This window comes from Mus pahari, chromosome 7 (genome assembly GCF_900095145.1).
Source record: "Mus pahari chromosome 7, PAHARI_EIJ_v1.1, whole genome shotgun sequence".
Classification (NCBI taxonomy): domain Eukaryota; kingdom Metazoa; phylum Chordata; class Mammalia; order Rodentia; family Muridae; genus Mus; species Mus pahari.
This window is the reverse complement of record NC_034596.1, coordinates 96963463-96976090: the sequence shown is the minus strand read 5'-3', so window position 1 is coordinate 96976090 and position 12628 is coordinate 96963463. Positions and strand designations below refer to the sequence as shown.

The 12628-nt window shown below is 42.5% G+C and overlaps 2 protein-coding genes across 3 annotated transcripts; one reads left to right on the top strand and one right to left on the bottom strand.

Moving 5' to 3' along the window:
* Nucleotides 1–8755: 8755 nt before the first annotated feature.
* On the bottom strand, nucleotides 8756–10455 carry Tmem251 (transmembrane protein 251). Of its 2 annotated transcripts, none has more exons than XM_021202409.2 (2): nucleotides 10396–10455; nucleotides 8756–9564 (listed from the first exon to the last, which is right to left on the bottom strand). In XM_021202409.2, the coding sequence occupies exon 2, from the start codon at nucleotides 9546–9548 to the stop codon at nucleotides 9153–9155; it is 396 nt and encodes a 131-aa protein (XP_021058068.1). In that variant the 5' UTR covers nucleotides 9549–9564; nucleotides 10396–10455; the 3' UTR covers nucleotides 8756–9152. The 2 variants fall into 2 exon arrangements, with proteins under 2 accessions (XP_021058068.1, XP_021058067.1); XM_021202408.2 differs by having other exon boundaries at nucleotides 10003–10410.
* Moap1 (modulator of apoptosis 1) lies at nucleotides 10400–12201 on the top strand. The gene is given in 6 exon segments (XM_021202461.2): nucleotides 10400–10643; nucleotides 10791–10957; nucleotides 10959–11088; nucleotides 11091–11167; nucleotides 11169–11776; nucleotides 11778–12201. Coding segments are annotated over 5 exon segments (1041 nt in total). The 5' UTR covers nucleotides 10400–10643; nucleotides 10791–10891; the 3' UTR covers nucleotides 11938–12201.
* Nucleotides 12202–12628: the final 427 nt, after the last annotated feature.

The following is a 12628-nucleotide window of genomic DNA, read 5'->3' as shown; positions in this document are numbered from 1 at the left end:
AAAGAAAGAAAGAAAGAAAGAAAGAAAGAAAGAAAGAAAGAAAGAAAGAAAGAAAGAAAGAAAGCAAGCAAGCCAGGCCAGCAGAGCGCTGCTATTTCATCACCTGCTGGGACTTAAGAAGACCTGTGCTCTAGTTGGGGAACTCTTTTCTTTTGTTTCATTGGAACAAGTTCGTCACAGAGCAAACTTCCTTGTTTCTAACAAAGAAAAGTACAACAAATGTTTGGGAATGAACTCTTGTTTTCTCATCCTAAAATAAAATGGAACCATTCGTAGTGGATGAAATCTAAATTGACAAATGAATTTTTGTTTTTCTCCTTTAAAATGATCGTTGAATCAAATGGTGTGTGTCTGCATCTTTCAGTGTTTATAAAAGCTGCTTGTCATAGTTCACAGGCAATTAATATTTAAAAGAATGATAAGAGAAATATGATTTGTATGTATATATAATGTCTGTACAAGTATAGATGTGAGGCTCAAATCAATAAAATACATTGATTATAACTTATATATTTCCTGTAGCCATTTTTTTTATTTTAGTCAAAAGGGAACTGTTGAATAGTTCCTTAAATATATTGTATGTGTTCCTTTTCTGCTGTTTATCAGTGGAACTAGAGTGGATTTTTTTGATTTACAGTGCATCTTTCCTGATTTTGACACTTGAAATGCAAAATATACCTAATGAAATTAGAATAATTCTTTGAATTATATCTGTTTTGTTTTGAGGCTGGCTCTTGCTATGTATGTGGCCTAGACTGGCCTGGAATTCACTACATAGCCTACCTGGCTTTGAACTTTTAATATCTTATTTCTGAGTATTAGGGATCACAGGTATGCACAACCAAACCTGGCTTTTTGTTTTGAGACAAGGCTTTGCTGTATGCTGAAGTTGATCTGGAACTCCCTAGATGTAGCCCAGTCTATCCTCAAACCTCATCTTTCTGCTTGTCACCTCCTGCGTGCTGGAATTACAGATATATTCTGGGCCTCCATAGATTCTCAGATGCAACAAATTATAATGACTTAGTTCAGAGAGTAATTACTCAATCTCAGAATAGTTACTTGCCTCAGGTTACAAAGCCAACCATTAACCTGGTTTGTTTGTTTGTTTGTTTATAGTTTTTGAGGCTGGAGATATATATATCTCAGTGGTAGGACGCTTGTCTAATATGCACAAGTCACTGGGTTTGCATCAGTATCTCAAAATGAAAATGAAAACACTCTTTAGGACTGGAAATGGGTTCTGTGGTAGATCATTTGCCCTGTTTTAAGTTTTGTTTTGTTTTTTTAATTGGGGGGGGGTCTCTGTGTATTCCTGGCTGTCCTAGAAATCACTTTGTAGACCAAACTGGTCTCAAACTCAACAGAGGTCTGCCTGCCTCTGCCTCATGACTGCTGGGATCAAAACCATCCATGCACCACCACCACCTAGATTTTTTTTTTTTTTTAAAAACAGTCCCAGCCGGGCCTTTAATCCCAGCACTTGGGAGGCAAAGGCAGGCGGATTTCTGAGTTTGAGGCCAGCCTGGTCTACAGAGTGAGTTACAGGACAGCCAGAGCTATACGGAGAAACCCTGTCTCGAAAAAAATAAATGAATGGATGAATGAATGAATGGATGGCAGTCTCATAACTTACCTCAGCCAGCCTAGAACTTGTTCCTTATACCAGGCTGACCTGAAACTTCTGATCTGCCTCTGTCTCCACCTCCACCTTCAGTGTTGTGCTAATATACACGGCTGCAAATTACATATATACTAACTAACATCTGAAATTCCAGATGATATTATTGAGGATACTCAGTTGACACAGTTTACAAATGTTTTGCTTGGAGCATCAGCATTTCACCAAGCACTCTTTCAGTGCAAACAATTTCAACTAAGAAAAATTACTGATGGCCAAACATTCTTGTTTAATGATGTTTCTGATATTCAGTTGTTAACTTGTAATTCTATATTTACATAATCCTTTAAAAAAAACTTGCCTGTATATAATTTAAAATAGTATATTTTAAGTAGTTTAAATTGAGGGAGCTGCAGAGATAGTTCAGCATTTAGGAGCACTGGCTGCTCATGCAGGAGGACCTGGGTTCAGTTCCCAGTACCTATATGGTGGTTCACAACCCTCTGTAACTCCAGTCCTAGGGACCTGACTCCTTTATATTAGTACACAGATATACATGCAGGGTAAAACTAGTTTCAAATGATAGGTCAATTTGCTCCTAAAACTTTTACATGTCCTTTGTGTACTGAATTTATTATAAAGACGTTTCAATATAGTACTTGTACTAATGTTTTGAAGTTCTTGGTTATAGGTTTGATGGATCTTTTATTTGGTTTTAATACTCATTCCAATACTCTTACTGCTGCAATTAGCCAGATACAAGCAGAACAGTGCTACCTTTTGAAACAGTTGTAACTTCTTACATTTATACTAGAAAGTTAACCCTTACATTTCCACCTAAAAATAAGCCTATTAAGAGCCTTAGATGAATAATCTAAAAGATGAAACAAGAAATTCTTGTAAGAGATGTACTTATTTAAAAGTGCCTAAACAGAATTTGTTATTTTAATACTCTAACTCTAGGGCCCAGATTCACATATAGGTCATAGTTGCTTGGCTGTGGTATTAGGACAGTTAAAATACCAGTGAAGAACTTACCATGGATAAAAACATAGGAGAAGGCATAGCAAAGCACACCTACAATCTCATCACTTGGGAGGCAAAGGCAAGGATCTGAAGTGCTGCCACCCTTTATCAGCTGTGCCCTCATTTTTTTTCCTGACAGGTTCTCTGTATGTAGCCCTGGCTGCACTGAAATCGTATAGATCAGGCTGGCCTGAAGTCTCAGAGATCTGCCAGCCTCTGTCTCCCCCTGACCCCCAGTATTGGGCTTAAAGGTGTGTACAGCTGTGCATGCTGCTGCTTTCAATTTAAGCATCTTCTCCAGGGTGCATTTAATTTTTTTTTTTTTTTTAAGAAGGTCTGTACCCCTTCTCCCTCTTGCATGCAGGTTAGGAAAACTGAACTAAGTATTCTCAACTGATGTATAAACCTAGGCTTAATCTTGAAAACACCTTAAGCTAGTGTGTTATCATCCAAGTATGAGAATGTCATAAAAATATTGTAACTTACTCTAGTGACTCTAGCGACCTTTGGGATCAGAATTGCTCTATTTAAAGTTGTGGTCTACGAAACAGTGAATTCTAGAAATAAACTTTGTATCTTAAAAAGCAGCTCACATTGGGATATCAATAGGACACTGGAATGTAAAGTAGAATTTACTCTGGCCAAAAACCAGGTGGAGATAGCAGTTTTTTATGAGTGCTTTCTGGGTCCATGGTACTGCCTTGAGCATCAGTGACTGGAATTGTGTTATGTAGTTCTAATAGCCATTGTACTTTGTACTTGTTAAGTGGCTTAGGAAACTCTAATTTTCATGCCTGAAACATGTATTGAGAGCTCTAGCCAGCTAGGCAGTGGAGGCACACGCCTTTAATCCCAGCACTTGGGAGGCAGAGGCAGGCAGATCTCTGAGTTGGAGGACAACCAGGGAGACACAGGGAAAAGAGAGAGAGAGAGAGAGAGAGAGAGAGAGAGAGAGAGAGAGAGAGAGAGAGAGAGAGAGCTCTAGCCAAGCACTTAATAAAAACCTTATATATGAAAAATTCTAAGACAACCGATGTAACAAAATCACACTGAGGGATAGTTGAAATCTTGGCCTCTAACAGAAAAAAAAAAACAAATCACTAAATCCTGAGACCTGAAAGAGTTGAATTAAACTGAAACATGCGACAGATTAGGTTACACACTTAATAATAAATATTAGCTTTTGGCTTTGTTCTCTAAGGAGAGGGAGCTAGATTCGTTTTTGAAGTATGGTAAGAGAAATATATGTTCATAAATACATACTGAGCATCTGCTGTGTACCAGTTACTGTTGTAAGCATACAGGCCATCACAATACATGATAAAAATCCAAAATTTTGAGATGTCCATGTTATATAAGGATAGGTAAGTGCTGTGGAGAAAAGTAACTCTGGGAAGAATGCTTGTTTCCAGTAGGTAGAGTCTCAAAAAGGTGACATCTGAGCAGACTTCGAAGAAAACATAGATAAGGCATGGAGGGAATCCTTATAACATTTCTGAAATGGTTCAAAGTCAAGACCAGTGGAGCCCAGCAAGGAAGCACATGTCTGTAATCCCAGCACTCTGGAGGCAGAGGCAGGAGTGTCCTGAGTTGTCAGAAAAGGAAAAAAGAAAAGATAGTGTGCCTGGAGTGGAATTGAGCAGAAAGAACAGTAGGGAATGATAGAGGTATAGGGTGCTGATACAGGACTTTTCTCTGTATAGCCCTGGCTGTCCTGGAACTCCATCTGTAGACCAGGCTGGCCTCCCTCAGAGATCTGCCTGCCTCTGCCTCCTGAGTGCTAGGATCAAAAGTGTGAGACAGCAGACTTGAAAACCAAGATAGGACCTTGAACTTGTAGATAAAGCTGTCCTTGAACTCTGGTCCTCCTGCCTCCTCTAAAGTGCTGGAATTACAAGCATATGGCACAATTGATCCGAACTTGAAAGACAGGTTTTGATGGGTTGCCTTTTGGCAGCTTGGTTTTAGACAGGTTAAAAGTCATGAGTCTGCTAGTAAATGTATGGTGAAGCATAAGCAGGCAATGAAGTGAAGCCAAGTGTAATGATTGCATGCAAGTGATCGTAGCTACTGGGGAGGCTGAGGGAAGAGGACCAAGTTCAAGACCAGCTTGGATAACCTAGTGAGATTCCACTTCAGAAAAACAGACAGGTAGGTGGTGGATATTCGAGTGAAACTGGAGAAGAGTACCTAAACCACAGGACTGAATGAGATGACAGAAACCTAAGAAGAGAGAACTGGAGCACACCAACCTAGAGTTGGAGGAGATCCCCAAGAATTCCTCAAAGAAGCAGCAAGCAGCTAAGAGGAAGAAGAAAAACCAGAGAATAATCTAGAACTGGGCTACTAAATACATCCAGCTAGTGGCCACATGTGGCTGGCCGCTCCTCTTGGTTTGTGGCTCCTGAATGAGTACATGGAGTACAGAACATGAAGGAACATCCTAAATAGTGCTGACCCAAAAGCCAGCTGAAGAACCTATGTCAAGGGTAAGAGGGTCAGAAACTCCTTAAAAAGGAACTCAAGAATCCAGACCTGGTGTTGAGTTCAGTGTTAATCACCAGTGACGCTGTGGACTTAATGATGAAACTGAGCAGGTTTGGCAGAAAGAGAAGCAAATGTCTTGAGAGAAGCATGTTCACAACAACACAGGGAGGATTTAATATGAGGAAATGTAGACAAAATTTATAAATGGCTCAAGTGAACTTTCTGCAGAACATTTTCTGATTCTTTTCCAAAGATAAACACAGCTCCAATATTTGAATCTTCAGTAAATGCTACATTAAAACACTGTGGATCAGTTCTTTGAACCCTAGTAGAAGCATCAGAAAAATGTTTAAGACAAAAAGAGTTGGACCCACGCTGTGTGGTGGTGGTGCACACCTTTAATCCCAGCACTCGGGAGACAGAGGCAGGCGGATTTCTGAGTTCGAGGCAAGCCTGGTCTACAAAGTGAGTTCCAGGACAGCCAGGGCTATACAGAGAAACCCTGTCTCGAAAAACCAAAAAAAAAAAAAAAAAGAGTTGGACCCATCTCCATGGACCTTGTCATTGTATGTGAGGAGGTTTTCGAGGGTTTTAAACACTCTGCATGGTGATTTCCAACCACAGTCCAAAGTTTTCTAGGACTTTATGTGTGGGGGGATTTGTAACATGGTGGTGCATTCTTGATGGAAGGATGAATAATGACAGTAATCACTTCTGCCAGGAATTTAGGAAAAGACTAACCCTACTCATTCGGTACAAGCATACGCATTTGTTTCAAGCAGTGGTGACTTACTCATATGAGCACTTTATCTCATGACTCAACCAAAGAAAAGCTTTTTGTTCCTTAAACAGATTGTAAAATAGAATCAGATTCTATACTTCGGGGGATTTTTACTTTAAAGTTAATGACATCTAAGTCAAGAGTGTGTACTAGTGAAAAAAGTGCCATAGACATTTCTGTAGCTAATCTATTTACTGTGCCTGCACTTTTGAAAAACTAAAGTATTTCAGTGAAAAAACTTCAATGGGATTGTTTCATTTCAGATAAGATTGTAAATAAAATGACAATGGCACTGTTGGTGTTTGCAAGGACACATATTTTTGTTTTTGTTTTTTAAAGGGGATTGGAGGGAGCCAAGCAATTTGGTCTAGTGGATACTGGGATCCCTGGAGAATTGGTAAGCCCCAGGCCAGTAAGAAAGACCCTGTCTCCAAAATCTGAGTGGCTAGAACCTGAGAAAACACGCTCATGGTTGTCCTCTGCCCTCCAGATATACACTATGGCACCCAACTTCACATTTGTACAGACAGAGATAAGGGAATGTGGTTTTTTGTTTAAAGAGCAGATTAACCTTGTAAACTAGCCATTAATAATTACATCTGGAAATGCCTTTAACCCCTGCAAAAACAGTTGGGTCTTTGAGTTCAAAGCCAACTTGGTCTACAGAACAAGTTCCAGGTCAGCTAGAGCTACACAGAGAAACCCTGTCTTGACAAAAATAAAAATAAATTATTACTACTTCCATACTAATTAAAAAGGAATCAGTAATTTTTCCGTAAGTACAGAGATGGAATCTGAAGCCAGATAGACATCCTGGGTTCGAATCTTACTTTGTCTGATTTTTTTTGTTTTCAGGCAGGGTTTCCCTATGTAGCCGACTATCCTAGAATTCACTAAATAGTCTAGATTTACAGAGCTCCACATGCCTCTGCCCCTGAATGCTGGATTACAGGAATATGCCACCACACTCTGCCTATGGCTCTTAGCTTGGTGTTTCCAGTTACCCTGTCCATGGATAGGTTATTAATTCCTGAATACTTCAGAGTCTTGTAAAATGGCACTCGTCCCAGTAGTAACAGCCTCCTTGGTAATGGAGTAAAGAGTTGGTGAAGAATACTTCTAAAACATTTCTGCAGCGTGCATATTAAAAGCACTCAAAAGATGCACCTGATTCACAGTAGTTTTGTCAAACTGTTTTTCTCTGGAATACTGAATACATTATAGCAAAAGATGTGTTATTTCAGCAACTAAATTAAGTTGGGTTTTGAGTTTGTGGGTTTTGGTTTTTGTCTTATGGGGGTTTGTTTGGGACAGGGTTTTGGTTTTTTTTTTGTTTGTTTGTTTTTTTAAGATTTATTTATTTATTATATGTAAGTACACTGTAGCTGTCTTCAGACACTCCAGAAGAGGGCATCAGATCTTGTTACGGATGGTTGTGAGCCATCATGTGGTTGCTGGGATTTGAACTCCGGACCTTCGGAAGAGCAGTCGGGTGCTCTTACCCACTGAGCCATCTCACCAGCCTGGGACAGGGTCTTTTAAGATTAAAGTTTGAGCCAGGCACAGTGTCCTTAGCCCCCTTTAGCCCCCAACTCTGGGAGGAGATATGTAGATCTCTGAATTCAAGGCCAACCTAGTTTATATAGCAAGATTCAGATCAGCCAGAAAATGTCTCAAAACAACCAACAACCAAAAAAGATTAAATTTTGTCATGGAATCTTAGCCTCTCTGTTCAAATACAGCATTTAGTGAGGTTGCTGAAAAAATTGAGGATTAGGGTTATACAGCACAGTGGTTAAAGAGTTGGCTTGTAGCCAGGCAGTGGTGGCCCACGCCTTTAATCACAGCACTTGGGAGGCAGAGGCAGGCGGATTTCTGAGTTTAAGGACAGCCTGGTCTACAGAGTAAGTTCCAGGACAGCCAGGGCTACACAGAGAAACTCTGCCTCAAAAAAAAAAAACAAAAACAAAAACAAAAAACAAAAAGTTGGCTTGTATGTGTGAGGGTGTCAGTTTGATCTTTAGCACCACAAAAAGCTAGCAGATGGTACAATTTGAAAAAAAAAAAAAACTTCACTAAAACTCATTTTCATTTTTGGTATGAGTCAGGAGGCAGTATACACAGATAAATAGTTGTACACAGCATGGGATGTTGTGTCAGTGGTGAGGAACTGCATCAGGCTAAAGTGCTGCTCTCATTCATAAGGTGGTTGTAGCTCTAAAGCAATGACCCAAAAGCCATGGTTATTAAAATGATGTGAAATGTGTTAGTACAACCATCACTGGATACCCTGATTTCACCCAGGAAAGGAACAATATCTCTTTAGTGATCTGTGTTGGTACACCTGGTGTCTGTGTGTCATTTCTACACTTCAACCATTTCATCTGTTCAAAAACTACATAGTTTTTCAAAGAACTATATAGATTAGTGGTTTAGATAGCCATTATCCACCCCACCCCATCCCCCCAAAAAACAAATTCTGTGTATCTAAATAGCCATCATCATGGCTGGAAATGTAAATCAGTGGTAAAAGTACAAAAAGCAATGGGTTGGTGGTGGCACAAACCTTTAATCCCAGCTGTTGGGAGGCAGGGGCAGGCAAGAATTTGAAGCCAGCCTGATCTCCAGGGCAAGTTCCAGGACAGCCAGGGCACAGAGTAACTGTCTTGAAAAGCACAAAAGGCTTGGATTCTATCCCCCAGCACTCTCCCCTACCTACCCACCTCCCCCCCAAAAAACAGGAAGGTGATAGCCACCTCATTGATTTTTCTACCAATCCCATGTAAACTGAAAGCAGGATTAGTGTCTTAGTTTGAAAAATTTTAAAGCAAGCAAAGTAATTGTATAAAATTTAAATTTTATGATCATGGTCAGACCTTTTTACATTTAACACAATGGAAATATTTTCCCCAATGGAAAAATTTCTGAATCATACTATGTTGCACATAGAATAAAAATTTTAAAAAAAAATTCAGGTGCTTATTCAAGTTTCTAAAGACTGCAGATTACAAGCCACTATTTTACTTCCAAACTCTGAAGTCATCAACATGATTGTGTGGTACTATATTTCAGGCTTTACCTAAAAAGTCATTATTCAGATAAAAGTAGTCAGTCCTCTTGTCACTTTAAGTCTCTGTTCTACCACAACTTCCTGAGACCTGTGAAGAAACTGCAGTCTTGTGGTCGGCCACAATCCAGTACTGGCAGTCTTACAGTAAGGGAAACCGGTGATGAGTGCTATGTGTCAATCAGTTGTAGTCTGCTGATCTGATTAGAAGCCTTGACAAACGCCTGGTGACGATTGCAGATGACTGCCAAGCATATGGGGATAATACAGTAGCCCACTGTTTTGGGATCCGCTCTCGTACAAGAATAAAGGAACAAAAACATCTGTAAGTACGGTATCAAGAAAATAATTGTCCACAACCAAAAGGGCAGGGAAAGTAACCGAGCTTTCAAGGAGTGTGTCCATGTGGTTCCTTCCCGAGGCTCCTCAGGGTGCTGCTGAATGTGTTCCAAAGCCAGCCTGTTGTAAGTCTCATTGATTTCAAAAACATAATAAAACGCTGCTGCGCTTGCTAGCAAATACAGTCCCACTCCAATCCATCCCATCCGCTGACGGAAGTTCATCATTCTCCATGCTCTGTGCCTTCAATGCAAACACAGAAAAAATTAGTGTTAGGGTCTAGTACTGTTGCCATGGCGACTATTCCAAGTGCACTTGATTTAAATTCAAGAGTTCTGAAAAGCACGAGCATTTTAAGATTTAACAGCTGTAAACAACTTACAGGTGGTTTTATATAACAGTTGTGAGCACATAAAAAATACTGGTTTCAGTATCTATTGAGTGCTGTTAATGTGAACCCCACAGAGTGAATGAATCATCACTTCTTGCTTGAGCAGACCCAGTACACCTTCGTTTCGGATAATGAAACATTCTAGTTTCCCCACAGGACATTGCACTTGACAGTTGAAATGCTTTCTGGCTTAACACTACTATTTCAGACGTGGGCACTGGGTTGGGTTCTACTCGTTAAAGCAACGTCGGAGTCCCCAAGGTAAGACGGTAACTCTTTCAAACACTTACAGTGGTCCCGAAAATCTTCCTGTTCCCCCTGCAAGCGAGCAAGAGTCACTCAGTTCTGAACAGTCAGGTGCCTTTGGCATTTCAGAACAAGCCACCTTAAGAGAAACCCTCTGGGTCGCGCAGCTGAAGAAGGTGAGCGCGGCCGGCGGGAGCACGAGCTCGTAGTGATTAAGCCCAGCGTGACTACGGCTGGTCACGCGGCGGCGGGCCCCGTCGCCCTCCGGAGCCCCAGGCGGGGGAACCACCTGGAGATGCCGGGCCCGCCCCCCACAGCACCCGCCGCCGAGCTGAGCTGGGCAGTGGCGCCCGGCCTGGCCTGCAGAGCCCCGAGCTCGGCTCCGGGCTGGACGCCGGGCCAGCCTGACAGCCAAGCTGAGCGGCCCCGGGTCTCACCTTCCTGTCCTGAGTGGCCCGCCCGCTCGCAGTCCCGGATACCGCCGCAGTCAGAGCTTCCGTCTAGGGCCGGAAACGCGCGCCTGCCTCATGACGTCAGGCTGTCTGCTTCGCGCCGCCCCCGGAGGCGGTTGTCTGCTCCCCGAGGCGTTTGCCGGGGTCGTTCTTCTGCCTTCTTCGAGGAGCCCGTGTCCCTCCATCCTCGCGCTGCAGATGTGATCCACGGGTCTCTCCTAAACCCCGCAAAGGTCAGACGCCCTCTCCGGGACCCAAGCGATGCATCTATGGGCAGGTGGTCCGCAGACTTTATGGCGTTCGTAAATAGGCGCCGGTGGCGGGAGGAACTGCTCGGGAGTCGGACACGGTTAACTTATGTGGATGCTCTGTTTTCTCAGGCTCCCGGACCTCTGCGTGTTAAAGACGAGCACGCACATCACTGTGAGCGGCGGCGGCGGCGGCGCCCTGGACGGTTTAGGATTTAAATACTCTGAGCACCATGACACTGAGACTTCTAGAAGACTGGTGCAGGGGGATGGATATGAACCCTCGAAAAGCACTATTGGTTGGTTGCCGGCATCCCTCCGACCTGCGGAGTGGCAGACATAGAGGAGGCCCTGAAGGCTGGCCTTGCTCCCTTAGGGGAACACAGACTGCTTGGGAGGATGTTCAGAAGGGATGAGAACAAGAATGTAGCCTTGGGCTTACAGTAGAGACTGGCAGTGCCCTAGTACCGAAGGAGATACCTGCAAAAGGAGGTGTCTGGAGAGTGATCTTTTAAGCCTCCTGATGCTGATAGTGACTTTTTGTGCAGATTAAATGCGTTTTTGAAGGGAGAGGGCATGACGATGGGTGAATTAACCAGAGTTCTTGGGAGTCGGAATGACCCTCTCGGCCTAGACCAGGGCATAATCCCTGAAATTCGAGCACCCATGTTAGCACAGGCATTAGATGAGGCCCTTAAGCCCACCCTGCAGTATCTGGGGTACAAGAAGCTGAGTGTGTTCTCAGGCAGGGATCCTCCAGGACCAGGTGAAGAAGAATTTGAATCTTGGATGTTTCATACTTCCCAAGTAATGAAAACATGGCAGGTGTCAGATGTAGAAAAAAGAAGGCGGTTGATAGAGAGCCTTAGAGGTCCAGCATTTGAAATTATTCGCGTCCTCAAGATAAACAACCCCTTCATTACAGTTGCAGAATGCCTGAAGACGCTTGAAACAATATTTGGGATTATTGATAATCCCAGAGCATTGCAGGTCAAATACCTTACTACTTACCAGAAGAATGATGAAAAGCTGTCTGCCTATGTTCTAAGGTTGGAGCCTTTATTACAGAAACTGGTTCAGAAAGGAGCAATTGAGAAAGAAGTTGTGAATCAGGCTCGTCATTGCTGGAGCAGTCCACAAGTCAGTTCGAAGAGAGCTTGGACTGCCCCAGGGTAGCCCAGCCCCAGGCTTACTGCAGTTGCGGACACTGATAAAAGATAAGGAGGCTGCTGAAGAAGAGGTCCTCCTTCAGGCCGAATTAGAAGGCTGTTTCACTTGACCCAAGACCCAAGGCTGTCATGAGCAGAACAAGATAGAAAAGCTCATTGCAGTGATCAGCCCATCCACTCTTTATGCTGCCAAAGTAACTCACCCTTTGTCGAGTTGTTTACCTACTGAATGTCTCCCCAATGTTTTTCTGATAGAAATGTCATTCTACACTGATTATTATTTAAATCAAAAGACCATTCTGAGGCTGGTGAGATGGCTCAGTGGGGAAGAGCACTGACTACTCTTCCAAAGGTCCTGAGTTCAAATTCCAGCAACCACCTGGTGGCTCACAATCATCTGTAATGAGATCTGATGCCTTCTTCTGATACGTCTGAAGACAGCTACAGTGTACTTACATATAATAATAAATCTTTTTAAAACAAACAAAAAAGGTGCATGCTTAGAAATTATACAAAACTCATGTTTATGCTGGGCGTGGTGGCACACGCCTTTAATCCCAGCACTCGGGAGGCAGAGGCAGGCAGATTACTAAATTCGAGGCCAGCCTGGTCTGCAAAGTGAGTTCCAGGACAGCCAGGGCTACACAGAGAAACCCTGTCTCGAAAACCCAAAAAAAAAAAAAAAAAAAAAGACCATTCTGCTAGTACAGTGTCCCAGCGAGTCCAAGTCTATGTGCATGTTTAATAGTCATCTGTGGTGGTGCTATCAGTTATCAATAGTTTTCAGGTGTTGCCCACATT